Consider the following 27,426-nt stretch of genomic DNA (forward strand, 5'->3'; position numbering starts at 1 on the left):
TCTCTGCACGCGTTGGCGCTGGCGCCGTTTTCACTGCGGTAGCCACACGTGGCAGGAGGGCGGGATGGAGTGCTGCGACTCGGAATAGGGAGGGGGGATGGCCCGCACCTCTCGTCTATCAAAGCAGGCAGGCCAACGACCCCAGTCCAGGAGGTGCCCCCCCGTGCCGCCAGCAGCAGGAGCTGCTGGCCTCTCGATGGTCGCGCGGAGAAGTATTCCCTCTCCGAGACCGGAGCGTCGGACGCATACGTTCCCACTGGTGGCACGGTCGAAGGGAGGGTGGTGGCGGTGGTGGCCTCGTCTCACGATTTCTTTTCTCATGTTGCCCATGCAACCCACCCGTCCAGCGCTGCAGCGCCATCGCCACGCGAGACACACAAGAGGTGCCGCCGGAAGGGCCGCACCCGACCCGTCATCGCCTCCGTCCCAACAGTAAGCCACTGTTTTCGCGCTGCAGACGCTGAGAAACGTCTGCGGGGCCAGCCTCCAAGTCCTCTCGCGTGTTGGCCGCTCCTCCCTCCCCCCTCTCCTGCGCTTCGCTGAGGAGAGGGGATCCGCTGGGAGTGCTGTGTGGCTGCGAATGCTTAGCGGGTCCGATCGCGTCATCTGTCATGGCGAGCACAGCGGGAAGCGTACCTCTTTGGATCGGAGTACCGTGATGAGGAGCGCCCGGTCGTGAGGGGAAGGGGGAGGCTTGTGAGAGCCTCCTCGCGGCCAAGTCCGCCGCTGAGCGTACGCCTGTGACGCCCACCCGTGTGGCAAAGGTGGGCGGTGGACCACCCTGCCCCGGGTGAGCGATTTCAACAGGAGAAGGCCGACCCTCCCCGGCTCCGCTCATCTGGAAAGGCGGGATACCGCATGGCACCTCTTCAGCCCTCGCAGCGTACTCCAAACGTAACGGAGATGCTATCCTGGTTGTGTGGCAGTAGCCCGCGTACAGGGGACTGCTGTTCATGTTGGATTAGACGAGCCTGACTGGCAATGGCCCCGTCTGAGCGGGGCGTCCCATCGCCAGACGACGCGTGCTGGAATAGTTCATGGAGGAGAGGAGTGGCCGCAGCTGAGGCGGAGACAAGCGGGTGTGAATGGGGTGGCGTTCTCAGTGGCGGTGTGGAGAAGCGTTGCCCCCGCTGCCAGCGAGTGTGGGGGGGGGGAGGGGCAGCAGAGGCGCACTGACGCACTGCGGAGGGGGAGGAGGGGGGGAGAATGCTGAAGCAGAGAAGAGAGTGTGTGTGTGTCCGTGTACGTGCAGAGGGGAAGAGGGGACTTGGCGGCCGTCTGCCTTTCTTATTCGCGGTGAGCCCTCACCCTCATTGAAGGCGTGTGCATATACGCTGAAGAACAGTAGGTGAGAAGGGAATACTTTGCGGCCATGGGCAGTGGGGGAGGGAGTGGAGTTTACGATCAGGAGTGACACATGATCACAGCTGAAAGCGTCGGGCATCCCACGTGAGACAAGGAAAGGGGTCGGCAACACACTCGGGCCTATGATTTAAGGGGAAAGGGGCCAAAGAGCGTTGTCCCGCCCGCCTTTGCTGTGGTGGAAACTGTCCCTTTCGGCCTACCTCGCTCGCCGCCACCTATCGAAAACGTTTGGTGCTGACGCGCTGCCCACCGTTGTGCACCTCATCCACGCGCGCCACGTAGACCTCGAAGCCGCAGCGATGCAGCATATCGTTCACAGCGACCTGCTTTGTGCTCAAGAAGTCGCTGGGGCTCTTCACCTCTATCAGGCAGAAAGAGGATCGACGCATAGAAGAGCAGTCCTCTACAGACGCTTGGAGGGCAGCGTTGCTGCAGACACCACTGCCGCTGCTGCCAGTGCGCCAGAAGACCAGGTCGGGGAAACCAGAGAACTCAAGTGGCACGCCTTCGGTAGGCGGGCTAAGATACAGACACCGCAAGAGCCGCCAAAGCGGCTTGAGGGGGATGGCACGGAGGATGTCGAGCAGCGGCAGCGTCCCAACGGACACCTTCCACGCCTCTGGAATAGCAAGCGTTGGTGCGCGGAGGGAGAACGGTGCGTCAGCACTGTCTCGCGCCGACGCCCCTCCTCCCCTCCCTACTTTCCTCTCCTGCTCCGCCTGCCCAAGCAGAAGCGATGATGTCTCCGACTCCACGAAAGAGAGGAATGCCCCTCGAAAGGGAGGCGCAACTAGCACCGAGTCTGCTTCAGGGTCGACACAGAGCTCCTCCTCCATCTCTGCCGAGTAACGGTGACGGTCTGGGTCGCAGCCGTCCCTCACTCGGCTGCGTCGACGGCACGCTCGATCCTCGTCCCCATCTAAGTCCTCATCCTCCTCCTCACGCCGAGCTACATACCCTTCCGGCCGCGGTCTTTCGGACTCTGCATCTCTCCCGCGTTCCTTGGTCATGCTAAGCCTCGCCCCTTCGTCGGTGCTCCCCCCCTCCACCTTGATGCGGGTGGCAACATACGCTACCAGCTCTTCTCTCGTGCAGCGCTCCAACTGCGCCAGGCGTGCCTCGACCAAGGCACGTCGGCGCCACAGAAACTGAATAGGCGTGGTCAAATCAAGTGGCCCGTCCTGAAACGCAGAGAGCCATAGCACCTCGTCGGTCGGCCGGGTCTGTGGCCGCGGCTGATCGAGCTCTTGGGCATGCGCACTGCCAGAGGTGTCGAGAGGGGGAGAGGCAGAGGGAAATGCCCAGTAGAAGTCCCACAAGAAAGCGCGAGCAAGATAGGCAATCCATTGACCCTCACAGTGCGCACCACACCACACGGAGGTTACTGTCGCGCCGTTACTGTCGCCCCCGCTCTCTGTTTCCGCCTCGATGCACTCGGCTGTCAGTGTGCCAGTGCAGCTTCGATGGTGCGGATCGGCAGCTGGGCTTGCGGCTGCGGCCGCCGTCGTTGAGACGCCGTTCCATCGGTGCAGATAGTGCTGAAGAACAAACTGCTCAGGAGGCAAGGCAGAGCGGAGCTGCAGGCTGCGCACTCTACTCGCATTTTTAGATTGTGCGTCCCCTGCGGCTGTGCCTGCTGATGCGCTGGAAGGCTCCCGTGCTTGCCCGGTTGGTTCACGCCAAAGCATGCGATCAAATTCATCTCGCATGCCGCGAACGCGGCGCACTGCCACGTCGACGAGACGGCGAGTTTCCCACTCCAGGTCGGGTGCTGGCGGGGTCCACTGATGCACTTTTCGATGCGCCATAGCCAACAACTTTTCCAGCGCTAGCCGATCCTGACGGCGACAGTACCGGTCCCGCACGTACTCCCACGCTGCGTGAAGCAGCGCGAGCGAGGCGGGAGACGGTCTCCCCGCTGCGGGCGCCGCAGTGTTGTCACAGCCGGTGGCAGACGACACTGAAGCAGCAGAAGGCCACAATACGCGAAGCATGCGGCTGCGACGCTGCACCTCTAGCGGCAAAGAAGACTCCCTGGCGGGAGAGTGATTACCTACAAGCACATCGCAGAGGGCAGCGGCTGTGGAATTGGTCATGGCGTCGCACGGCAGCCACTTGTCATTCCTTGCGTTGGTGCCGCCGACCGAGGTGGCAGGGGGCTCTGAGCGCGCCCCGTGCATTGGATGGCTCGCCAGCTCGCGGTAGCTCGCCTGAGCCTCTGCCAGTACTTTAAGCGCCTCCGCGTAACGCTTTTGGTGCGACAAGTTCTGGGCCAGCCGAGCCAGCCACTCCCCGCGCTTGTGCGCCCTGAAACGAAAAACATACGTGACTGGGGATATGTGGCAGCAAGAGCCTCCGACCGGCACGTGATGCAGCACGAAGATAGGCTCATAGAGAAGGTAGCGCAAGCACGCATTGGCGTCGGCGTACCGCCGCGCACTCTGTAGCAGCGGGAAAAGGAGCTCCAAGCACGCGAACCAGCGATACAGCGGCGTAAACGTGAGCAGGTGCTCGGCGCGGCACCCTTGCTGATAAACTAATGACTCCAACGATACCGTCGGCGACGGCGGTGAGGCTTGTGACGACGGCGCTGCCTTGGAGACGACGGGAGGGGCACGTGCACCCATGGAACCGAAGTGCGACGCCTCACCAGCGACAAAAGAGGCAGAGGCAGCAGAGCAAGCATGGAGTGGATGCCGCTTCACTCCCGCCACGCCCGCGCGCACGGCAGCCATGACAGTCTCGTACATGCGCGACACGAAAGTGCTGCTCCTCCCGCGATGGCGCTGTGCCGCCGTGACGGCGCCGTCAGTTGCGCAGTACAGCTCCCGCTGGGTGTCAAGTGCTCGGCGGTATTCTTGCAAGATGGCAGGGCTGGCGAAGAGACATACGTGCGGTGGAATCGCACAGGCCTGAGTAGTCGTCCCGCCCTCAGTGACATCAAGGGCGTCGAATTTGTGGTCTACGCACACAATGCCATCCATGGGAGTTGCACCAGCGAACGCATGGCTTCCTGTCGTGCTGGCTGCTCTGCCATCAGAGGGGGTGCCCCTGTCCGGCGGCCGGCATGCACATGGCACCGCTCTCGTCGTCACCTTGGCTGACGTTGGTGGTGAGAGCCACCGTAGCAGAAGAGCATGCGGGACGCTCTCCTCGACGACCTTCAGGCCCGGGTGAACCGTGGTAGACAGCGAGGGCGCAGCCATGCACGAGCCCACATTGTGGCGAGCGGCACGCAGTGTCTGTAGGAGGAGCAAGAGCTGCGGCCGCACCATCAGCAAGCTTGGCGGAGTAGCCACCGTCACTGTGGCCGCCAACGCTCTCGCGCTTCGCTCGCTCAGTATTCCGGCGCCACTGTTCGAGGTCAGCACATGGAATAGCTCCGTGATGCGCACAAGGTTCTGTTTTAGCCCCGAGTGGGGCATGTACACAGAGCCAATGGTACGATCCCAGCATTCGGCCACCGCATCCGCCTCCTCGTTCACATTCAAGAAGCACCGGCGCGACTGGGACTGATTACTGGCACTGGCAAAGCTGGTGGTGCAACGCACTGCACCTCGAGGAGCAGGACTAGCCACCAGCACTCCAGTAGAGAGGGCACGCGGCGCTGTACGAGGCGCGCCGTGAGACGGTACAATTGTGTTCGCAGTTGTAGTGTGAGTGTTCGGCGACGCTGCTGGAGCGTCGCTGACTGTGCTTCCTGGTGCCCACACAGAGTACCGCCGCTCTACAAAGTAGCGAATCATGTCTCGCTTACGTCCCGGTATCGCATCGCACGGTCCTTGACGGCTCTCCTGCCCCGGCCGCGCACATGCAATGAGCTTCGCCCCGCCGCCGCTCTTCGAAAACAGCCCAGTTCTTGGCTTCGTTCCCACGCGCTCGCCAGCACCGCCATCCTTGCACAGCACGCTTGCTGAGGGGCAGAGGGCGGATTCCGCGGCGGAGGTAATGCGCTCCTCACCCTCGCGGGCGGACTGATTCATTGCGGCTCGCGCTTTGCTGCTGTGGCGCAATGTCATCAAAAACGTCCGCATCTCCGTAGCGCGGACCGCCTGCGCAACACGAGCAATGGCCTCCACACAGCTGAGCGTCGGCGCCGACTCGCCGACCGTAGCAGCATGCCGATGTTGCGGCCCAACTTGGTCGCAAGAGCTCAGCAGAAGTCGCGCCACCCGTGCCCCGTCATAGTGCTCCACGAACGGCGATGGCGCCATTTCTGTGCAAGCGAGATCATCGACTGGCATCAAAGTCCTCTTTGGCCCCTCCGTCGCCGCATGCCCCTCAGCACCGTGCAGACACACAGTCTCAGCATCACCAGCGGCAGAGTTGAGTGAGGCGCACCCCGTAGCCCACCATAGAAAGCGCCGTTGTGTGAGCGCGTTTAGGGCAGACTGCACGTGTAACCAGTCGCCGTAGCGGAGCTCAAGATGGCGTGCGGTGAAGCTGTGCGGACTTCGCAGGAGAAGCCGGAGAAGCAACTCCGACTCGTCACTCCCAGTCCAAGCCCAGATAGCTGACTCTATCTTTGAACCTGGCGCTGCTTCCGCAGGCGCGGGCGCACACTCAGCGCCTTCGGTGCCATGAAAGGCATCGTTGGAAAGCGCACGCTCCCCTCCGTGTCCCTCTTCGGCGGCACCGAATGCCGACAAGGAAAGCACCACTCGACACGCCCAAAGATCCTCTGCGCTCAACGCACCCCCTGCGTACCGCAGCACAAGCCAGAGGCATATATGGAACGCATCTGTGACGAGCCATGGGTGCGGTGTTGCAGAGGCAGCTGAGGTGGCTGCAAAGGCCCCTAGGCCTGCCTTCAAAGACCTGGATGCGGCGACGAGTGCTCTTTCCTCGGCATCCTCCTCTCCATCGTCGTCGGACGCGTCGCCCACTTCGCCGCCGCCATCCTCGCTGACGGTCACCTCAAAAGGTACATCCACGTCGCTCCGCTCCCTGTTAGACCGTTGGCGATGCCCTCCGAATGTGCGAGCGACTCCGCCTGCACGACAAGAAAATGGGGCAGCCACGTCCTCTCGGCGGTCAGTTGCTCGTCGCTTCCGCTCACGTGGTGGCGCTGCCATTGTTGAGGTAGTGGAGCCTGCATGCGCCGACGCCATTACCGGTCTGTCTCGCTTCCGGGCATGGGGCATGGTTACGGCAGCAGCTTTACCTGCCGCTGCATTGTTAGGATCGTTCGCCACAGCATCCCGTGGACCTGATCTCGCCCCTGTTTCGGCGGCCACAGAGGGGCGGCCTTGAATAGTCGACGGAGCAGCAACTGCTGCAGAGGGTGAGGCTGTCTGGCCGGCGTCCACAACCTCCACCGTCGCGCTGCCGATGACGGTAGCGCTTGCGCGGCGCGCCCCTGTGCTACTTCGAGGGTTCAAGAATGGATCCGCTGGAGTCACGCCCGCATCAGCACTCATCGCATCGGCCGCCGAAACCTCTTTTCCAATGTACCTATCGTCCCCCTATGGCCTGTCCCTTTGGAGGCGAGTCTCCGGCTATTGCAGAGACTAGAAGACCTCGTCGCGCCCTTTCGAGCGCCGCACCAGCAGACGAGCAATGTCTCCACGAGCATACGCACACACACAGACACACAAACGACGCGCTGCAATCTCGTCGCAGGCCTCTCAGGGTGGTATGTCTGCCAGCGAAAAAAAAAATAGGAGGCGAGCGTGAAGCAAACGGCCCTCGTTACGTCTCCCTCTCTCTCTATGAAAGCAGAGTCCTTTTTTTTTCTGTGTGTGCGTGTGCGTGTGTGTGTGTGTGTGCACGCTCAACAGAAAGTCTGTGGTAGATAAAAAGCGATTTTCGAGAGAGAGAGGGAGAGAGAGATGAATATATGAATAGATATCTCAACTTCTATGTGGACACTTTCAAGAAGGCTACAGCCACTGGCAGACCTCATGAATGAGGAAACGCACGGCTCGAGCGTCTCTCCCCGACCAGCCAACCGCGTAGAAGATTCAAAGAGGGGAGAGGAGAAAAAGAAGCAGAGCTGCAACGGTTCGTCTTCAGTCGACAAGGCCCCTCCCCGTCAGTCTTGAGTGGGTGCATCGAGCGAGCAAAGACAGAGTGGCAGTGTGCGTGCGTAGGAGGGAGAGAGGGTCCACCCATTGATGTGAAAGAAGCACTTACATGTGAAAGCACGAAGCATTGAAGAGAGGAGAGAAGGGGGGAAGAAGCGGGTGCCGAGATAAGAGGGGAGAAGGCTGCCTGTGGCCCCTCTGCTCATAGGTTCTCTCTCCAGGCGAGTGGGTGTACGCCATGTAGACCTCCCGCCTTCAGGAAGGCCGATGGAGGGGACAGGAGAAAGCAGCAGTAATGCGAAGAGTCCTTTTCGGGTCTGAGCGTCCGCATGGCAGCATAAAAAGTGGCGCGGATCCGTTTTTCAGGGAGGGACATAGCGTCGTATAAATATATAAATATATTTACTGCGTTGGCGTGGCTGCATGTGTTGTGCTGAATGGAAGTTCCGTTACAGGCAATGCTGCTCCTCTTTGGAGACTGACCGCAAAGCGCTCGACGCGTCGTACATGTCCATAACACAATAAGTTGGACTGGAAGAGAAGCACACATGGGCCAGAGAAAGGGAGAGAAAGAGCAGGCGAGCAATACGAAAAAAAAAACTGATGAGATTCAGCGCGAAAGAAAGACGAGTGTTTCTGTGCGCACAGGCATATATATATATATATTAGTTCAAGCATACAGGCGGCGAGGCCTCACAAGGTCAAGGCGGAACAGCAGTCTGCCATCTCAGATGGCAGTGCATATTTTTACGTGAGTGTGTGCGCGTGCTGTTGGGGGGTTGGGGGAAACGAAAAAGAAACTCAGCATCAGACACGGATGAAGGAAGACGCCGCGGGCGGCCCCTCGTCAGCTCGAAAAAGGCGCGCGGGCATGCAAGCACATATGAATACAGATAGACGGAAAAAAAGCCGAGAAAACAGCGCTGAAACATCGACACTGTCGCGTTTTCAAGCCGAGTTGAGCCGACGTCCCGATATCCCCACACTTCGAAGGCGCTGTTGCACACCTCAGCTCAAACTTCAAGCCCCCCTTCCACCATTATGGCCCTCCAGTATTGCAGCGCCTCGTGCGCGCTTGGCCGCTGGAGAGGGTCGAGGTCCAGCAGAGTAGACATGAAGTCCACCACGCGCTTGCCCACGGCCGTCTCCAAATCCCGCCGCTCCCAATCATCGAGGGCCTTACGCGAAGCCGAAGGCATGAAACGAAAGCCGAAATCGCCACCCACGCTCGCTTTGGTCGGCGCCACAGCCTTTGGCAGAGGACGAAGCACGGTTGGTAGAGGCCCTGCTGTCGCGTGTGCCTTTGAAGTCGCCGCTGCGGAGCTCTGGTCTCCGTCGTCGTTGACAGCGGCAAGAACAAGGAGCCGACCCAAGCGGGCCTCCCCAAAAAGCATGCGGCCTGTGAGCATTTCGTACAGCAAACAACCGCAGGCCCAGATGTCGACGGAGAGCTCGGCCCGCCGCAGCAACTCCGTCACTTCGCTCCCTGTGCGCTCCATCAGCTCTCCAGCACGGCTTCGGAGCGGCAGGTGCTCGGTCGATGTGACGGCAGCCCCCGCAGCGTGACCGCCACGGTCCGCACGCTCGGAGAGCGCGAGTAAACAGGAAGGTGCCGGGGTTGCATCCGTGACTGGTACGGCAGCTGTCATTATGCGACGGAGTAAGGCGTAGCGCCGCTTCGCTGACATGAGCTCGGGTGGCTGAATCGCCTCTGTGCCCCGGCCGACACCCCACCGGCCCGCCAAGAAGCGGGCCTCGCCGGCCATGATATCGTGCTTCAGGCTCTGCATATCGTCGTCGTCGCACGTGTCGCAGGAGCCGAAGTCGCATAGGCGCACAGAGGACGGCAGCGTTGGCGGGTCCATCTCCCCTCGCTTCGCACTGGCGTGAGAAGCGGCAATGAGGACGTTGTCACACTTGATGTCGCCGTGACGAATGTGTTGGTCGTGCATGAAGGTCACTGCCTCGAGCACCTGAAGCAGACAGCGTGCGCACGTGGCAAAGAGTGAGGTGCTTAGCGAAACGGTCGGAGTGGATGTGCTAGACGCTATCGCGGGCACAGGTGCCGCTGTGGACTCGCCCTTGCGTGAGTCTCTCATTCCCGGTGGAAGCGTGAGCACAGCGCACCCAAGCGGATAGTGCTTCTGGCGCCACAACCGCAGTGATCCTTGGGTATAATGCGGGAATACAAGAATGTACTCGTCCTTGGTATTGTCGAAGGAGAGGAGCGGGATGATGTGCGGGTGGCTGCGCAGGCGGTACATGGCGAGCACCTCCGCGTGACAGAGTGGCAGGTTTCCACTCTCGCTTCCCCGAGCGTTGAGGGGGATGTGCTTAATAGCTACTTCGCACTTGCACACTGCCTGCACAATCCGCTGCACCGCTGTGCGCCACGGCGCACGCCAGCCATCCAAGGCACCGTGTGCGACCCTCTCGGCGCTTGTAGGGAACGATAGACCTGTGTGAACACCATGAACCGGGATGCCACCATCACCACCACCGCCACAGTTGCTAGCTCCTGTGCTTCCATGTGTCTCCACTGGCCGCCAAGAAGACCCGGGCTGGCCCCATCCTGGAGGCAGCTGCGTGTCGCGGCCCTTGCCAAGCTCCTGCACGAACCCGGACGTGACCGTGCCATAGCCCCCGGCACCGATGCGCCGCTCATTTTGCTGAGTGACCAGAGGTGTGATGGCGCGAGGAAGCAGCAGGCGTAGGAGCACATAACGACCCGCGAGCATAGCGGCACTCGGTCTGCCGCTGCGGCTGCCGTCGGTGGCGTCTCGGTGAGACTGGTGAAGACAGGGGGGTTGCATGGCGTTGCCGACATTGCCGCTGCTTACACTATGGGAGAGGGAGAGGCGCAGCTGCTGCTGAGCAGACTCTTGGAGCCTCAGCGACGCATACGCAGACTCGTACTGTTCCATTCTACTGCGCTCCATCTCAGCATACTCGGCGAGCACCCATTCCTCCAGTAGATCGACCACAAGGCTGTTGCGGCTGTCTTTGAGATAGTTGTGCATTGCCTGAATAACGTGAAAGGAGGAGGGGCTGTGCTGAGGAGTGTACCGCCACCGATCCGTCTGCGCTGCATCCGACTTCTGCGTGACAGTCACGCCTGCGGCTGCAGCAGTGCGGCCGCTCCCCGTGTGCCAGCGCCGCTGCGAGGACGACGACATCCCCGGCAGCACACGCTTCTGCGTGAGCGAGGACACGGTGTAGGCGTACTGAATCATGCCGCTGTCCTGCTGGAGAATGATGGAGCATATGGACAAGATGAGCTCCATCGTCACCGTCGGCGCCACTATCGGTGTTAGGACTGCGCGGGACGTGCGAGAGACCCACTTGCGGCGCCGCTGGCCCGCACGCAGCGAGGGCAGTCCGCCTTCGGGTACGGGCGAGGATTTCAGCGGTGACTCGCTGCCTCCACGTCTCCGCGCCGCACGCTGCCCCCTTGCTTCCTGATCCTCCACGCAGACGTTACAGGTGCCCCCCTCCGACCTATCCTTTCCGCCGTCGCCCCGCTGCTCGCCCTTTGGCGCAAAGTCAGCACAACTGTTGAGGCCGGAATCTGAACTCCATTTGCCCAAGGGAGGGCTTTCCTTGGCGTTTGTGGCGGCCGTCGCAGTCTTTGGCCAACTCGAAACAGCACCGACTGCGGCAGCAGCGGTGGAAGTGTCAGCCGCTCCATCAGATGCTGCGCTCAGCAGCGTCGACGCAGCATAAAGGCAAGCCGCGTCAGATGGGGCCTGTGTGCTAGTCGCGGCACCAGTCGCAGCCTGGTGCTTCTGATTCTGCTCCTCAACGAAGCCGCCGGTGTCGCCTGTGGAGGTGAAGTACATTGGCGGGCCCAAAGAGCCCAGCGACAGCTTAGGAAGGACAAGGCCATCGACAGTGGTTGTGGTAACCGAGGGCAGTTGAGGCGCAGAGAGTGACGGTCGTCGAGGGACCGCCATCGCCTTGGTCACCTCAGCCCCAGCCCTTAGCGGTGCGCCTGTTGTATTTGGATTCGCATGCACGGCACCCGCATCCGCGGTTGCGGGTGCCGTGGGTGTCGGCCGGCTCAGTACAGGAAGCACTGGGGCTAGCGAACCTGGAAAAGACAGAGCAATTGTTCTCTCCGAAAAAGCACCGGTGTCACCGGTGGAGGTGAAGTACAGCGCTGGGCCGAGAGCTTCGAGAGACAGTGTCGGTATCCTCAGCCCGGGCGGCTCCGGTGCGTCGTCACCAGTGGCAGTGCTGTTGAACACGCTTGCCGCTGTGTACGTCTCCCGAGTTTCCTGCAAAGCCGACTTGGGCAACGCGTACTTGGACGTGTCCTCCAGACTACCGAAGATGGACTCGTTCCCCACGCCACACTCTTCGTCGTCCTCGTCCTCTTGCGATATGGACGAAGCCACGTCCGGTGCAGCCCCGCTTGAAGCATGAAGGACGCGGTCCGCAGTCTCTTCCATGACTTGGCGCAGCTTCGATTGATCCTTGTAGAAGTCATTTTCCTGTGCCGCAGCGGTGTCGCCGGAGCTGGTGAAGTATAGAGGTGGCTTCAGCCCAGTCAGAGAGAGCTGCAGTACAACAGACGAAGGTGTGACGGGGGACCCAGGCGGGGCTGGCGCGGAAGTGCTTGAGGTGGCGAGCGGCGCCGCACTCCTCTGTGGTACCTCGGCGCCTTCAGAGATGGGGCGGTGGCTCGATCCCAGCAGCAGCCGCTCCTTGAGGTCGCTCACTGATGTCAGGTCCGATATGTTTACTGTCAACTGGCCCCCCAACTTTGTGAAAGTCTTCGAGACCGGAGACCGCAGAGCATTCTCAGAGGGCCCTCTTCGACGCCCCGATACGCCAGAGGCGGCCCAGTCCTGTGGCTTCCCCGGCGGTCGTTTGCAGCCCTCGCTCATCCCTGGCACCGCCACCACGGAGCTATTAGATGAGGAGAGCTCGAAGTCGACGAAGTCCTCCATCAGAGTCCCCTCCACAGCGGCGTGCGGCTCGAGCGAGCGATCGAGCGCCGTCATGGAAGGTATTCCCACACCTCTCAAGTTCAAAGTCGGCCCATCCAGTAGTTCTTCCACCGGCCCACCGCCGCAGCCGTCGATGAATTCGGCTCTCTCTGGTTCTCCTCGCCCACTGATCATCTGCAGTAGCCGTCCAAACACAGAGGCGACGGAGAGGCTGGCGGCCGTCTCGTGCGCCTCAGCGCAGCTCCAGCAGAGCTCTCGAAATGCCCACAACAGCTGATGGCAGTAGTGCGCCCACAGAAGCTGACTCAGGTGCTGGAATGGGCTCGCCCGGGGACCCGCTTGCGGTGATCCGAGTGGCCGACACAGGGCGGCTTCGCCGCGACTGTTGAAGCCGGAGAGCACCGCACTATTCGTACTCTCGAAGCTCTCGCTCGCCGTGCAATCGGAGGCTGCTGCATATCCACCTGCCCCCACCGCCTGCATATCCGCGTAGAAAGCCTGAACGTATCGCAGGAACAGGAGCCGAGCGTATGTAGAGGCGTATGTCTTGGGCAGCACCGACTCCGTGCCGGCCTTCATCGAGGCAAGAGCCTTGTAGCGAGCTTGCATTGCCTTATCCCGGACCCGGCCCACGACCTCGGCCGCTGCCGTGGTGAAGCTGGCGAAAGTGTCGGCGTCTAGTGGCGCCGCTGCGAGGCGTAGAAGGCGCAGCACTTCTATACGAATCCACAGCCCACCACACACCTCGCGCATCACGCGGTCTGTCGGCGAGCGCCGATGCGCGGTGGGGGGGGAGCGGCCTGGTGTCTGGTCGACGAACGAGTCAGTGCATTGGTGCCCAGTGCGCTCGTAAGACACCGTGCAACCACCACCAGGGATAGAGCCGCTGTCGCCGGTGTCCGAAACCGAAGGCGGGCAGGAGTAGGGAATGGACAGCAGTTGAGCGCAAGGACCAGTGGATGTGTTGAGGAGAGCGGTAACAGCGCACACATGCAACGAGGGCGCGCCGTCACGGCAACCGCGATGGGCCTCCGGATGCCACGGAGTGGTCGCCGTTGCCGCTGGATCTTTACCTGCGCCCGAGTTTAGATACAAGCTCACTAGCTGTGCGTGCTCCACAACGCGGGCAAGGTGAGAGTAGCGCTGAAACCGTGTATCCGGCCACCACATAGTACTCCGCATGCTAGAGCTACCAGCGGCCGCCTCTGGGCTCACCGTACCATTGGCTGACGTTGCGGCTGCAGAGCAGCTGGCAGGAGTTGGCGCAGAGGGTGGCGGCTGCCGCGTCGCAGAGGGAAGCTCGCCGAGCGCAGCGGGGGACGTGGGTGTTTTGAATGAGCTCAGCAACTGTTCCCAAAAGGCGCGCGAGGAATCATCCTCGAGCACCCCGTCTGCAGCTGATGCGGCGCTCGATGGCGCCCCACGAGTCGTCGCCGCGCGAGACTGGGCATGTCTACCATCTACGGTGAAGTGGTTGACCGCGGACTGCAGCACTGTGGACGTGTACATGCTTAGAAACTCCTGCACGCGATCAAGCGGTGAATCCGCCACGGCCCGCAGCGCTGCTGCACCCCTCGGAGTGGGCAGATCTCCGTGACCACAGACCGGCGGCGGCCCAGTGACTCCCGCCAAGCCGTCCGCGAAGTCTGTCGATGGAGATATCGTATGAGACGCGCTCAGTGTCAGCTGGTACAGGTAGAGGGGTTTCTCAGGAAGGTGCAGCGCAGTGTCGAGGAGGACATCGACAATCTCCAAAAAGTAGTGGACAGCCAACTCCATCCAGCACATCTGCAAGTCAGACGCCTCTGCGCTTTCGGCGGTGGTGCCGTCGTCACCGCCGCCGTCCCTCCGGTTAAGACCCACAGACCCCCCTGCACCTCCCTGGCAGGCAGAGCCACCCTCTGCAGGGCACATGAGAAGGCCTTCGTCGTCGCTTGAGTCATTGGCAAACATCACACCCTCGCGGCGTTGCCGCGCCGCCGCGTCGCCGCTCTCCATATCAGACAACAGCGCTTGGCAGACGCTATCCATGAATGACAGGACGACGCCGAGCACCTTCCGGGCAGGCTCCACCAGGTGCAAGGCGATGAAGTGCTGCAGCGCAGCGCTGGAGGACGCTGAAGAAGTCCGCATCGCCACACTCTCAGCATTACCGCTGCTGCAGAGAGACAGGGGTGCGGAGCAAAGGTGACTTTGGCCACCGTACACGTCATAGCCGCGATCACGTGTCAGTAGAAAATACTGCGCCAGTCCAGCCAGATGCCACACCGCCTCCTGCAAGGCGCTCGAGGTACCATGATTGCCCTGAAGCAAGCTCGCAGAATTGTCCACAAGGCAGGCGAAGCTGCTGAGCCACACGTTCGCGAAGCTGGCCGAGTTTCCGTTCGGCGTCGCCGATAAATCAATGACTCGATGTTCCGAGTCCTTAGCAGCGCCACGGCGCTTCTTTAGGGTCGACCCAGCACTTTTCTTTGCCTTCCCCACTTTTTTCAGCGCCGCTGTCGCGGGCGCAGGATGAGGCAGGCGCACTTGTGCCTCGTGATGCGCGATTGCCGTGTCAAGGGCAATGCACTGCAGTAACACCTGCGTCATCACAACGTCCTTTCTTTGGAGTGCGCGCAGGGCGACCGTGATCAACGTTTCGCGGACATAGATGGAGAGATGCTGCCACCGCCAGCGACGACTGCCGAAGCCAAAGACCTTGGCGAGGTCCATAGAGAGGGGCTGAGGTGGTGCATACATCGCCTTTTTTGTCTTGGCCGTCTCCCCTTCAGCCCTGTCAGATGGCGTGGCAGCAGCTGCTTTCGATGGTGGTCGCTTCAGCACAGCAGTGGTAGCGTCAGCCGTCGTGGGCGTGGCCAATACGACTGGCGCGACCTTGGCGGCGCTTCTGGTGACCGAGGTAACCCGCTCCACTGGCAGGGATTCTTTCTTCGGCACCGCCTCACCCATCACATGACAGAGTAACACCACCGCGAGAGAGAAGGCCAGCTCCAGCGCCCGAGCACTGTTGAGAAAGAGCTGACTACTGCTAGGGAAAATGGCGGCTGCACGCGAGTTCAAGTGCTCCATCAGCAGCCGCTGCTCCATCCATGGCGACACGACAGAAGGGAACAGTGTCGGCGGTGCTGCGTTAGCGGTAGCATGGTGACATGGGAGGAAAGTGGGATTGCTGGGCGACCCATCCGCTCCGATCTGAGGCGGCGTCAGGACGGCGGGAGGCGAGCCGCCTGTCATTGGATCGCTCGCCGCGGGGGTGCCTGCCCCTGCGCACGATGGATGAGCACCGCCAGCCGGTTTTGCTGGCGCTGTGGGGGTGCTGGTATCATCTGTGCCTCTGAGAGAGGGAAGCGCACCCCCAGAGCGCTCCACAGCACCGTCGCCCGCGTGTGCAGAGCCAAGATCGACGACGGGAGACACAGGTTCCTCCCACGCGACGGAGGGGAGCAGCGGCAGTAGTGTGTTCATGTCCTGTGTCGCATATAGGGTGCCCAGCTTTCGAGCAAACTGCGCAGCCGAGCGTGCCTGGTGCATCTCCCTTTCGGCCCGTACAAGGCATGGGGGCAGGTCAGCAGATGGCATGACAGCTGCCATCGGGAAGAGCTCGTTCGGCCGCTGCGCCGTCGTGCAGCTGCGCCAGCTGTCACTGCTACTCCTGCCTCTCCCACTGCTGCCGTCTCCTCTCGCAATATCCGCATCGCGATCGCCAACCTCGCCGTCTGCTGCGCACGAAGGTGAGAAAGACTGGGCGTAGGCGCCGATGTCTATTCGGCACGGCAGCGGTGAGGTACGCGAAGAGGCGTCCATTCCGGCGGCTGCCTTGGATTCCAAGCCAGGACGATCAAGAAAGCGTCTCACTTCACCCCGTGACGAGCATGCTACTGACCGCGAAGATTCAACGCGCTCCAGCCACTGCAAGTAGAGCTCTGCTGTCGACAGGTTCGCATGGCTGTCGCTGCCCACCTGTTGTGCTTCCTCTCCTATCGCAGATGCAGCGGCGCTGCCAGCGACGCCAGCAGCAATACTGTGGGCTGCCTGGCCTCGATATAGCGGACTTCCTCGTGCGCCACCACCGTTGCTGCCGCTTCGGTCTACCACGATAGTTCCTGTGCCCCCGAGAGCCGACACGGTGCAGTCCCTCGAGGAAGTCGGCCTATCCAACGATGTGTCGATACTCATGAGAGTGGGTACAGCTGCAGGATCGAACGCGCCTGTCGTCGCACTCGCAGTGGAGGGCTCCGTCGCCTGGCTTGCCTCGCGGGCGGCGCGTTGCGCGGAGTGGTGCGACAGCGGGGCGAGCCCCAGGGTGTCGCTGGCCACTGCGCCGCTCTGCGAAGGGAATAAGCGCTTCATGACCGCCCTGTCCGTCATCTCCACACCGGTGAATGAGAGAAAAGTGTTGACTGTGAGCAGACCCTCAGTTGTGGCCTGTGCTCGGTTGTACTGCCGCCGCTGCAGCTGGCGCGCTAGCGTCTCCACCACTGGCAAGAGCTGCGACAGGGACAGTGGCGGTGGCGAGCTCACCGTATCGGTCGCAGATGATGTAAGCTGCTTGCCCCCTTCTACAACGTGCACCCGCGTTTTAGACGTCCTCTGCGCCTCTTTCTGCCTGTGGATCACGTCGGTTGGCAGCCCGCAGGCGGCGTAGAGCCAAATCCAGAGGGGCAGCTGAACATGCGCACGCGCCTCGCGCTGCCCCACAGCGGCCGTCGGCCGCAACATTGGGTGGCTGTCGCCAGGCACCTTAAGAGAGATGCTGCTTAGAAGCGTCGTGATACGGGCCCACAAAAGATTGTGCACCAGCTCTCGCAGCTCCCACAGCTCGGGTGACGCCGAACAGCACTCTGGCGGCAACGGAAGAGCTTTGCTGGCACCCAAGGCCGGGGAAGGGGCCAGGCTGGCGGCAACCTTGGAGCCTGTCAGTTGCTCTTCTTTTACCGCCGCCCCGACGTAGCTCCGTGGATACGCGGTCGTCGCCGCCGCGAGTAGGGCAGCCGGCTCCCCGGCAGCACTTCTCCCCCCATGGCCTTGATCGGGAGGCGCTGCCCCTGCCTCCTCCCCCGGAGCGGGTACTGATGAGGCGGGGTGCAAAATGGCGTGCAAGTGCTCTGCGATTGTGTGGGCAATGGTAACGATGCCCCGTGTCAAGTTTTCTGCCTCGAGGGAGGGTGTCACCAGCTCTGCAGGCCCATCCGCCGCTCGCAGCGATTCAACCTCCGCACTTGGCGCACTAGAGGCCCAGCCGTTGCAGTTGACAGTGGTCACGGGGCCGTGATCGTATCCCCATTCATCTGGCGTGTAGTGGGGAGAGGTAACATTGAACAGGGGGCGGTGAGCGTTGCAGTGCGGCGAGACGTCGGTCAATGGAATGGCTGGGTGACTGCACCGGTGGTTAGTGGTGGCGGACTGCGGTGATGTTTGTGGATGCTGGAAGGCGGACGCCTCTGCTCCCAGCCACGACACTGACGGCTCCGCCGAGAGCATACCTCCCTTCTCCCTTGCTGGCTGCCATGCACTTGGAGAGTCGCCGCGTAGCTGCTGCTGCTCCACAGCACCGCGGCACTGCTCTACCGCGGCGGCGAAGTCGTCGAAGAGGCTTTCAAGGCTCCTCTGCATGTCAAGCAGCTGCGCCGCGCACACCGCAGTGAAGCGCTGGTTGTCGTCTGCGATGGCGGTCCGTACTGCACATGGCCTCGCCTCCTGACCCCCGTTGACACCACCACCGCCGCTGCTGTCCACATGCGCCGAGGCCAAAAGCTGCCTCAGTGCTTCAGTGGCGCTGGGGTGGGAGGGGCCACGCACAGGAGCTGCGGCCGCGGCGGCCGGAGCTTTCTTTCTGGGGAGGCTTCTTATGGCCACCCTGGGTTCCCCGGAGAGCCTTTTGGACACAGACTTCAATGCCCTCACTGTTGTCGATGGCGAGGGTGCGTCGGTGACAGCTATCGTGGTACCTGGCAAAAGCACAGGTGAGCGTCTGTTACCGGCATCCAGCGCAGAGAATGCGCCGTGCGCGTTCACTCTCGCGACGCCAGCGCCCCGGCACTCACTACCCTCCCCCTCCTCGCCCTTCGCAGCGGGCACGAAGAGGTAAGGTGCCGGTGTCGTCTTCTCTGCATCCGCTATGCAAATAGACTCGACAGCAACGCGGCGGTAAGGAAACAGTTTCTCTACTTGAGTGCGGACGGCCTCTCTCACTGCGGCATCCATGTCAGCGGCGTGGCCTGAGGAATGCAGGCAGCCGGCAGCGCATGTGTGGGGTGAGCCGTCAGCCGAGTTTTTGGGTGAAGGACTGCATGAGGCGATGGCGCGCAGCAGCGCCGCGTAGAGCACGCTCACAGGCGTCGCGCTGGTTGCTGGTGCGGTCGTCGGCGAAGCGGAGGCCGTTCTTAGAGAGTCTGTGCGGAGCCTCATGGAACCGCTCTCTTCTAGCAGGCCTGTGAGAAGCTTGGATGGCGGCGAGTTCAACTGATTCAGCTCCATATCGTCAGCCGTCCTGAATGGTCAGCTCAAGAAGGGAGCAAGGAGAGAAAGCGCGCGCACTTACGCTACTCTTGTCGGTGGAGAGGCCGCGGGTTCGTGGGCGTCCTGAATCCAAAGCGTTTAGTCGCTTGCTGTGGTGGCAACCTACAGAAAAAGAACTAATCCAAGTGGGAAGAACAACGGAGAAACCGGCGTACAACACAGGCGCCAAGACATGCGCACGCGATTCGAGTGAGACAGTGCTGCGGCAGCACCATCTAACGCACTTGCTGCGCGCAATTCGCCTTGAGCAATGGGCGGTGAGTTGGCGCGTGAATGTGTGCGCTACCTCTGATGAGGTGGTTATGTCTATTTCCTCTTCTTCCTTTTTTTACGCCTTGAGAATTGCACGTTTGCCGCTAAGGTGCGTCGATGCCTCAATAAGCTGTGCGTCTCGTGATCGGCTGCGCCTCCGTTCTTTTCTGCGGGAGTGGTACGGGCGAGAGACGGCAAAGCGGAACTCGAACGGCAAGGGGGAATGTGTGGGAGAGAGGGAGGGAGGGGGAGGGAGAGGGAGGGTGCGGTGGTGGAAGAGGGTGAAAGAGGAAGTTCAGGCGGCAAAAAGCAGCCGCGCAACCCTTCGAGAGCATCTCTGCCGCCCACTGCTCGCGAGCCAGAGAGCAGGAGAGGGAGGAAGAGATCCAAGAAGCCAAGGGAAGGGAGAAGAGGCCAAATACACTACAGCGCGCGGGAGGAGGGGGAGGGGGAGACTCGGGCGGTGTCGTGCCCATCCGCAGGGCGAAAAAGGCCCAGTGATTTTGTTTTTTTTTCCAGAAAAGAAAAGCGGATTCTTGTCGCCAACAGCCTTTCGTAACGCCGACGACGGCGAAGGCGACAGAGGCGAGGAAACAAAGTTATACGTCGCGCCGGAGGCGAAACCAAAGAGATTCGAGAGAGCTGCCGCAGACGAGTGCAGGCGACGCTGGTGAAAGGGGAAGGGGGGAGGAGAGGGCACGCAGAAAGAGGCGCGAGAGGCGTTGCGCTCTTCTTCTCTGCTTCCCTTCCACCCGCGAAGAAACGGGCAAGACAAAAACAAAAAGGGTAAGAGTGCAGCACATAAGCACACAGAGTCAAATAAGCGTAGTGCAACAGAGACGCCAAGGCCAGCAGTGGCTTCAGTGTCCTTCTTCCAGACCGGGTCTGCGTCAAAGGCCGTGCACACCCACAGAGCGAGGGAAAGCTTGCATTGTAGGGCGAACCCAAGTGTGTCCCTCATGACTAACGGAATAACGAACCCCGTCCAGCTGTGCAGGATGCGAAGCTAAGCGGCACAAAACGCCGCCACACGTGCCTGGAACGAACCCGCAGCCCTCCACCTACACCTGCCACGAACGAGAGGACACACACAGCAACGGCAGTGCAAGCACAGGCTGCGCAGAGCCGGTCGAGGAGGAGCGGTCAGCTTTCAAGGACTAGAGATTGCATCTCATGACGGCGCGCGGCAGCGGGCTGACGCGCAGCGCGGTCGGATATATGCTTGTTCTCGTTGGTCATCAGACGCTCCTCCATGCAGGTGCGCTACGCTCGGCGCGCCGACGGCAGCGGCGAAAACGCACGCACAGAAGCACACATCAGTCCCTCAGCAGCTCGCAACGCGCACACAGGCCCGCACCCGCCGCGGCGGCAGCAGCGTCCATCAGTAAAGTGCATCGGTATGTGCTTTCCACAGGCAGGTCATTCGGTTTTCTTCAATAGATCGTCGTATAAGCCATCACGTAGACACACGCGCAGGCACGGCTCACGTGAGCGCGGGCGGCTCCAGCGGGCCGTCAGCTTTCAAGGACTAGAGATTGCATCTCATGACGGCGCGTGACAGCGGGCTGACGCGCAGCGCGGTCGGATATATGCTTGTTCTCGTTGGTCATCACAGGTCCCACGCACGTCCCGCCTGCAGAATCGAGGTCCTCGCTCTCCCTCACACCATCCATCGGCACCACTCACCAACAAGCGAGCGGGACGAGCGAAGTGCAGGTGGGTCATCCGCACGCCAGCAAAGCAGGCAAACGCGGTCACAGTGCAAGTCAGCGGATGACGCTTAACAAGGGTTCAGTCAAGTGGCCGCACGTAGCGGCGCTTCAGAGGGAGCCACCGCGAGGCAGCCCCCCGAGGTGATTGTTGTATGCTCTGCATCACGCTCGCACAGCGCACACGCCGCCTCTCCCCCGGCACAGCCGCAGCCACGCGCGCAGGGTGCGCGCAACCACACGAACGTCAGCCATATATATTGCATTGGTTTCACTTCACGCACGCCGCCGCACAGGCACCGCGCTCCGATTATTGGTCGATCGATTATGCATCACGCGACCGTCGCACGCACACAAAGAGACACACACAGCAACGGCAGTGCAAGCACAGGCTGCGCAGAGCCGGTCGAGGAGGAGCGGTCAGCTTTCAAGGACTAGAGATTGCATCTCATGACGGCGCGCGGCAGCGGGCTGACGCGCAGCGCGGTCGGATATATGCTTGTTCTCGTTGGTCATCAGACGCTCCTCCATGCAGGTGCGCTACGCTCGGCGCGCCGACGGCAGCGGCGAAAACGCACGCACAGAAGCACACATCAGTCCCTCAGCAGCTCGCAACGCGCACACAGGCCCGCACCCGCCGCGGCGGCAGCAGCGTCCATCAGTAAAGTGCATCGGTATGTGCTTTCCACAGGCAGGTCATTCGGTTTTCTTCAATAGATCGTCGTATAAGCCATCACGTAGACACACGCGCAGGCACGGCTCACGTGAGCGCGGGCGGCTCCAGCGGGCCGTCAGCTTTCAAGGACTAGAGATTGCATCTCATGACGGCGCGTGACAGCGGGCTGACGCGCAGCGCGGTCGGATATATGCTTGTTCTCGTTGGTCATCACAGGTCCCACGCACGTCCCGCCTGCAGAATCGAGGTCCTCGCTCTCCCTCACACCATCCATCGGCACCACTCACCAACAAGCGAGCGGGACGAGCGAAGTGCAGGTGGGTCATCCGCACGCCAGCAAAGCAGGCAAACGCGGTCACAGTGCAAGTCAGCGGATGACGCTTAACAAGGGTTCAGTCAAGTGGCCGCACGTAGCGGCGCTTCAGAGGGAGCCACCGCGAGGCAGCCCCCCGAGGTGATTGTTGTATGCTCTGCATCACGCTCGCACAGCGCACACGCCGCCTCTCCCCCGGCACAGCCGCAGCCACGCGCGCAGGGTGCGCGCAACCACACGAACGTCAGCCATATATATTGCATTGGTTTCACTTCACGCACGCCGCCGCACAGGCACCGCGCTCCGATTATTGGTCGATCGATTATGCATCACGCGACCGTCGCACGCACACAAAGAGACACACACAGCAACGGCAGTGCAAGCACAGGCTGCGCAGAGCCGGTCGAGGAGGAGCGGTCAGCTTTCAAGGACTAGAGATTGCATCTCATGACGGCGCGCGGCAGCGGGCCGACGCGCAGCGCGGTCGGATATATGCTTGTTCTCGTTGGTCATCAGACGCTCCTCCATGCAGGTGCGCTACGCTCGGCGCGCCGACGGCAGCGGCGAAAACGCACGCACAGAAGCACACATCAGTCCCTCAGCAGCTCGCAACGCGCACACAGGCCCGCACCCGCCGCGGCGGCAGCAGCGTCCATCAGTAAAGTGCATCGGTATGTGCTTTCCACAGGCAGGTCATTCGGTTTTCTTCAATAGATCGTCGTATAAGCCATCACGTAGACACACGCGCAGGCACGGCTCACGTGAGCGCGGGCGGCTCCAGCGGGCCGTCAGCTTTCAAGGACTAGAGATTGCATCTCATGACGGCGCGTGACAGCGGGCTGACGCGCAGCGCGGTCGGATATATGCTTGTTCTCGTTGGTCATCACAGGTCCCACGCACGTCCCGCCTGCAGAATCGAGGTCCTCGCTCTCCCTCACACCATCCATCGGCACCACTCACCAACAAGCGAGCGGGACGAGCGAAGTGCAGGTGGGTCATCCGCACGCCAGCAAAGCAGGCAAACGCGGTCACAGTGCAAGTCAGCGGATGACGCTTAACAAGGGTTCAGTCAAGTGGCCGCACGTAGCGGCGCTTCAGAGGGAGCCACCGCGAGGCAGCCCCCCGAGGTGATTGTTGTATGCTCTGCATCACGCTCGCACAGCGCACACGCCGCCTCTCCCCCGGCACAGCCGCAGCCACGCGCGCAGGGTGCGCGCAACCACACGAACGTCAGCCATATATATTGCATTGGTTTCACTTCACGCACGCCGCCGCACAGGCACCGCGCTCCGATTATTGGTCGATCGATTATGCATCACGCGACCGTCGCACGCACACAAAGAGACACACACAGCAACGGCAGTGCAAGCACAGGCTGCGCAGAGCCGGTCGAGGAGGAGCGGTCAGCTTTCAAGGACTAGAGATTGCATCTCATGACGGCGCGCGGCAGCGGGCCGACGCGCAGCGCGGTCGGATATATGCTTGTTCTCGTTGGTCATCAGACGCTCCTCCATGCAGGTGCGCTACGCTCGGCGCGCCGACGGCAGCGGCGAAAACGCACGCACAGAAGCACACATCAGTCCCTCAGCAGCTCGCAACGCGCACACAGGCCCGCACCCGCCGCGGCGGCAGCAGCGTCCATCAGTAAAGTGCATCGGTATGTGCTTTCCACAGGCAGGTCATTCGGTTTTCTTCAATAGATCGTCGTATAAGCCATCACGTAGACACACGCGCAGGCACGGCTCACGTGAGCGCGGGCGGCTCCAGCGGGCCGTCAGCTTTCAAGGACTAGAGATTGCATCTCATGACGGCGCGTGACAGCGGGCTGACGCGCAGCGCGGTCGGATATATGCTTGTTCTCGTTGGTCATCACAGGTCCCACGCACGTCCCGCCTGCAGAATCGAGGTCCTCGCTCTCCCTCACACCATCCATCGGCACCACTCACCAACAAGCGAGCGGGACGAGCGAAGTGCAGGTGGGTCATCCGCACGCCAGCAAAGCAGGCAAACGCGGTCACAGTGCAAGTCAGCGGATGACGCTTAACAAGGGTTCAGTCAAGTGGCCGCACGTAGCGGCGCTTCAGAGGGAGCCACCGCGAGGCAGCCCCCCGAGGTGATTGTTGTATGCTCTGCATCACGCTCGCACAGCGCACACGCCGCCTCTCCCCCGGCACAGCCGCAGCCACGCGCGCAGGGTGCGCGCAACCACACGAACGTCAGCCATATATATTGCATTGGTTTCACTTCACGCACGCCGCCGCACAGGCACCGCGCTCCGATTATTGGTCGATCGATTATGCATCACGCGACCGTCGCACGCACACAAAGAGACACACACAGCAACGGCAGTGCAAGCACAGGCTGCGCAGAGCCGGTCGAGGAGGAGCGGTCAGCTTTCAAGGACTAGAGATTGCATCTCATGACGGCGCGCGGCAGCGGGCCGACGCGCAGCGCGGTCGGATATATGCTTGTTCTCGTTGGTCATCAGACGCTCCTCCATGCAGGTGCGCTACGCTCGGCGCGCCGACGGCAGCGGCGAAAACGCACGCACAGAAGCACACATCAGTCCCTCAGCAGCTCGCAACGCGCACACAGGCCCGCACCCGCCGCGGCGGCAGCAGCGTCCATCAGTAAAGTGCATCGGTATGTGCTTTCCACAGGCAGGTCATTCGGTTTTCTTCAATAGATCGTCGTATAAGCCATCACGTAGACACACGCGCAGGCACGGCTCACGTGAGCGCGGGCGGCTCCAGCGGGCCGTCAGCTTTCAAGGACTAGAGATTGCATCTCATGACGGCGCGTGACAGCGGGCCGACGCGCAGCGCGGTCGGATATATGCTTGTTCTCGTTGGTCATCACAGGTCCCACGCACGTCCCGCCTGCAGAATCGAGGTCCTCGCTCTCCCTCACACCATCCATCGGCACCACTCACCAACAAGCGAGCGGGACGAGCGAAGTGCAGGTGGGTCATCCGCACGCCAGCAAAGCAGGCAAACGCGGTCACAGTGCAAGTCAGCGGATGACGCTTAACAAGGGTTCAGTCAAGTGGCCGCACGTAGCGGCGCTTCAGAGGGAGCCACCGCGAGGCAGCCCCCCGAGGTGATTGTTGTATGCTCTGCATCACGCTCGCACAGCGCACACGCCGCCTCTCCCCCGGCACAGCCGCAGCCACGCGCGCAGGGTGCGCGCAACCACACGAACGTCAGCCATATATATTGCATTGGTTTCACTTCACGCACGCCGCCGCACAGGCACCGCGCTCCGATTATTGGTCGATCGATTATGCATCACGCGACCGTCGCACGCACACAAAGAGACACACACAGCAACGGCAGTGCAAGCACAGGCTGCGCAGAGCCGGTCGAGGAGGAGCGGTCAGCTTTCAAGGACTAGAGATTGCATCTCATGACGGCGCGCGGCAGCGGGCTGACGCGCAGCGCGGTCGGATATATGCTTGTTCTCGTTGGTCATCAGACGCTCCTCCATGCAGGTGCGCTACGCTCGGCGCGCCGACGGCAGCGGCGAAAACGCACGCACAGAAGCACACATCAGTCCCTCAGCAGCTCGCAACGCGCACACAGGCCCGCACCCGCCGCGGCGGCAGCAGCGTCCATCAGTAAAGTGCATCGGTATGTGCTTTCCACAGGCAGGTCATTCGGTTTTCTTCAATAGATCGTCGTATAAGCCATCACGTAGACACACGCGCAGGCACGGCTCACGTGAGCGCGGGCGGCTCCAGCGGGCCGTCAGCTTTCAAGGACTAGAGATTGCATCTCATGACGGCGCGTGACAGCGGGCTGACGCGCAGCGCGGTCGGATATATGCTTGTTCTCGTTGGTCATCACAGGTCCCACGCACGTCCCGCCTGCAGAATCGAGGTCCTCGCTCTCCCTCACACCATCCATCGGCACCACTCACCAACAAGCGAGCGGGACGAGCGAAGTGCAGGTGGGTCATCCGCACGCCAGCAAAGCAGGCAAACGCGGTCACAGTGCAAGTCAGCGGATGACGCTTAACAAGGGTTCAGTCAAGTGGCCGCACGTAGCGGCGCTTCAGAGGGAGCCACCGCGAGGCAGCCCCCCGAGGTGATTGTTGTATGCTCTGCATCACGCTCGCACAGCGCACACGCCGCCTCTCCCCCGGCACAGCCGCAGCCACGCGCGCAGGGTGCGCGCAACCACACGAACGTCAGCCATATATATTGCATTGGTTTCACTTCACGCACGCCGCCGCACAGGCACCGCGCTCCGATTATTGGTCGATCGATTATGCATCACGCGACCGTCGCACGCACACAAAGAGACACACACAGCAACGGCAGTGCAAGCACAGGCTGCGCAGAGCCGGTCGAGGAGGAGCGGTCAGCTTTCAAGGACTAGAGATTGCATCTCATGACGGCGCGCGGCAGCGGGCCGACGCGCAGCGCGGTCGGATATATGCTTGTTCTCGTTGGTCATCAGACGCTCCTCCATGCAGGTGCGCTACGCTCGGCGCGCCGACGGCAGCGGCGAAAACGCACGCACAGAAGCACACATCAGTCCCTCAGCAGCTCGCAACGCGCACACAGGCCCGCACCCGCCGCGGCGGCAGCAGCGTCCATCAGTAAAGTGCATCGGTATGTGCTTTCCACAGGCAGGTCATTCGGTTTTCTTCAATAGATCGTCGTATAAGCCATCACGTAGACACACGCGCAGGCACGGCTCACGTGAGCGCGGGCGGCTCCAGCGGGCCGTCAGCTTTCAAGGACTAGAGATTGCATCTCATGACGGCGCGTGACAGCGGGCTGACGCGCAGCGCGGTCGGATATATGCTTGTTCTCGTTGGTCATCACAGGTCCCACGCACGTCCCGCCTGCAGAATCGAGGTCCTCGCTCTCCCTCACACCATCCATCGGCACCACTCACCAACAAGCGAGCGGGACGAGCGAAGTGCAGGTGGGTCATCCGCACGCCAGCAAAGCAGGCAAACGCGGTCACAGTGCAAGTCAGCGGATGACGCTTAACAAGGGTTCAGTCAAGTGGCCGCACGTAGCGGCGCTTCAGAGGGAGCCACCGCGAGGCAGCCCCCCGAGGTGATTGTTGTATGCTCTGCATCACGCTCGCACAGCGCACACGCCGCCTCTCCCCCGGCACAGCCGCAGCCACGCGCGCAGGGTGCGCGCAACCACACGAACGTCAGCCATATATATTGCATTGGTTTCACTTCACGCACGCCGCCGCACAGGCACCGCGCTCCGATTATTGGTCGATCGATTATGCATCACGCGACCGTCGCACGCACACAAAGAGACACACACAGCAACGGCAGTGCAAGCACAGGCTGCGCAGAGCCGGTCGAGGAGGAGCGGTCAGCTTTCAAGGACTAGAGATTGCATCTCATGACGGCGCGCGGCAGCGGGCTGACGCGCAGCGCGGTCGGATATATGCTTGTTCTCGTTGGTCATCAGACGCTCCTCCATGCAGGTGCGCTACGCTCGGCGCGCCGACGGCAGCGGCGAAAACGCACGCACAGAAGCACACATCAGTCCCTCAGCAGCTCGCAACGCGCACACAGGCCCGCACCCGCCGCGGCGGCAGCAGCGTCCATCAGTAAAGTGCATCGGTATGTGCTT

At 61.7% G+C, this 27,426-nt stretch overlaps 2 protein-coding genes across 2 annotated transcripts; both read right to left on the bottom strand.

The window, feature by feature from the left end:
- Positions 1 to 1,580: 1,580 nt before the first annotated feature.
- LSCM1_00274 (uncharacterized protein) lies at positions 1,581 to 5,609 on the bottom strand (the record flags this gene model as incomplete). Its single annotated transcript, XM_067317926.1, has 1 exon — positions 1,581 to 5,609. One exon carries the CDS (start codon positions 5,607 to 5,609, stop codon positions 1,581 to 1,583), a length of 4,029 nt encoding a protein of 1,342 aa, XP_067174031.1.
- A 2,795-nt stretch (positions 5,610 to 8,404) lies between these two features.
- On the bottom strand, positions 8,405 to 18,823 carry LSCM1_00275 (uncharacterized protein; the record flags this gene model as incomplete). The annotated part of the gene is made up of 1 exon (XM_067317927.1): positions 8,405 to 18,823. The coding sequence occupies one exon, from the start codon at positions 18,821 to 18,823 to the stop codon at positions 8,405 to 8,407; it is 10,419 nt and encodes a 3,472-aa protein (XP_067174032.1).
- Between the last annotated feature and the right edge of the window lie 8,603 nt (positions 18,824 to 27,426).

Source organism: Leishmania martiniquensis, chromosome 36 (assembly GCF_017916325.1).
Source record: "Leishmania martiniquensis isolate LSCM1 chromosome 36, whole genome shotgun sequence".
Classification (NCBI taxonomy): domain Eukaryota; phylum Euglenozoa; class Kinetoplastea; order Trypanosomatida; family Trypanosomatidae; genus Leishmania; species Leishmania martiniquensis.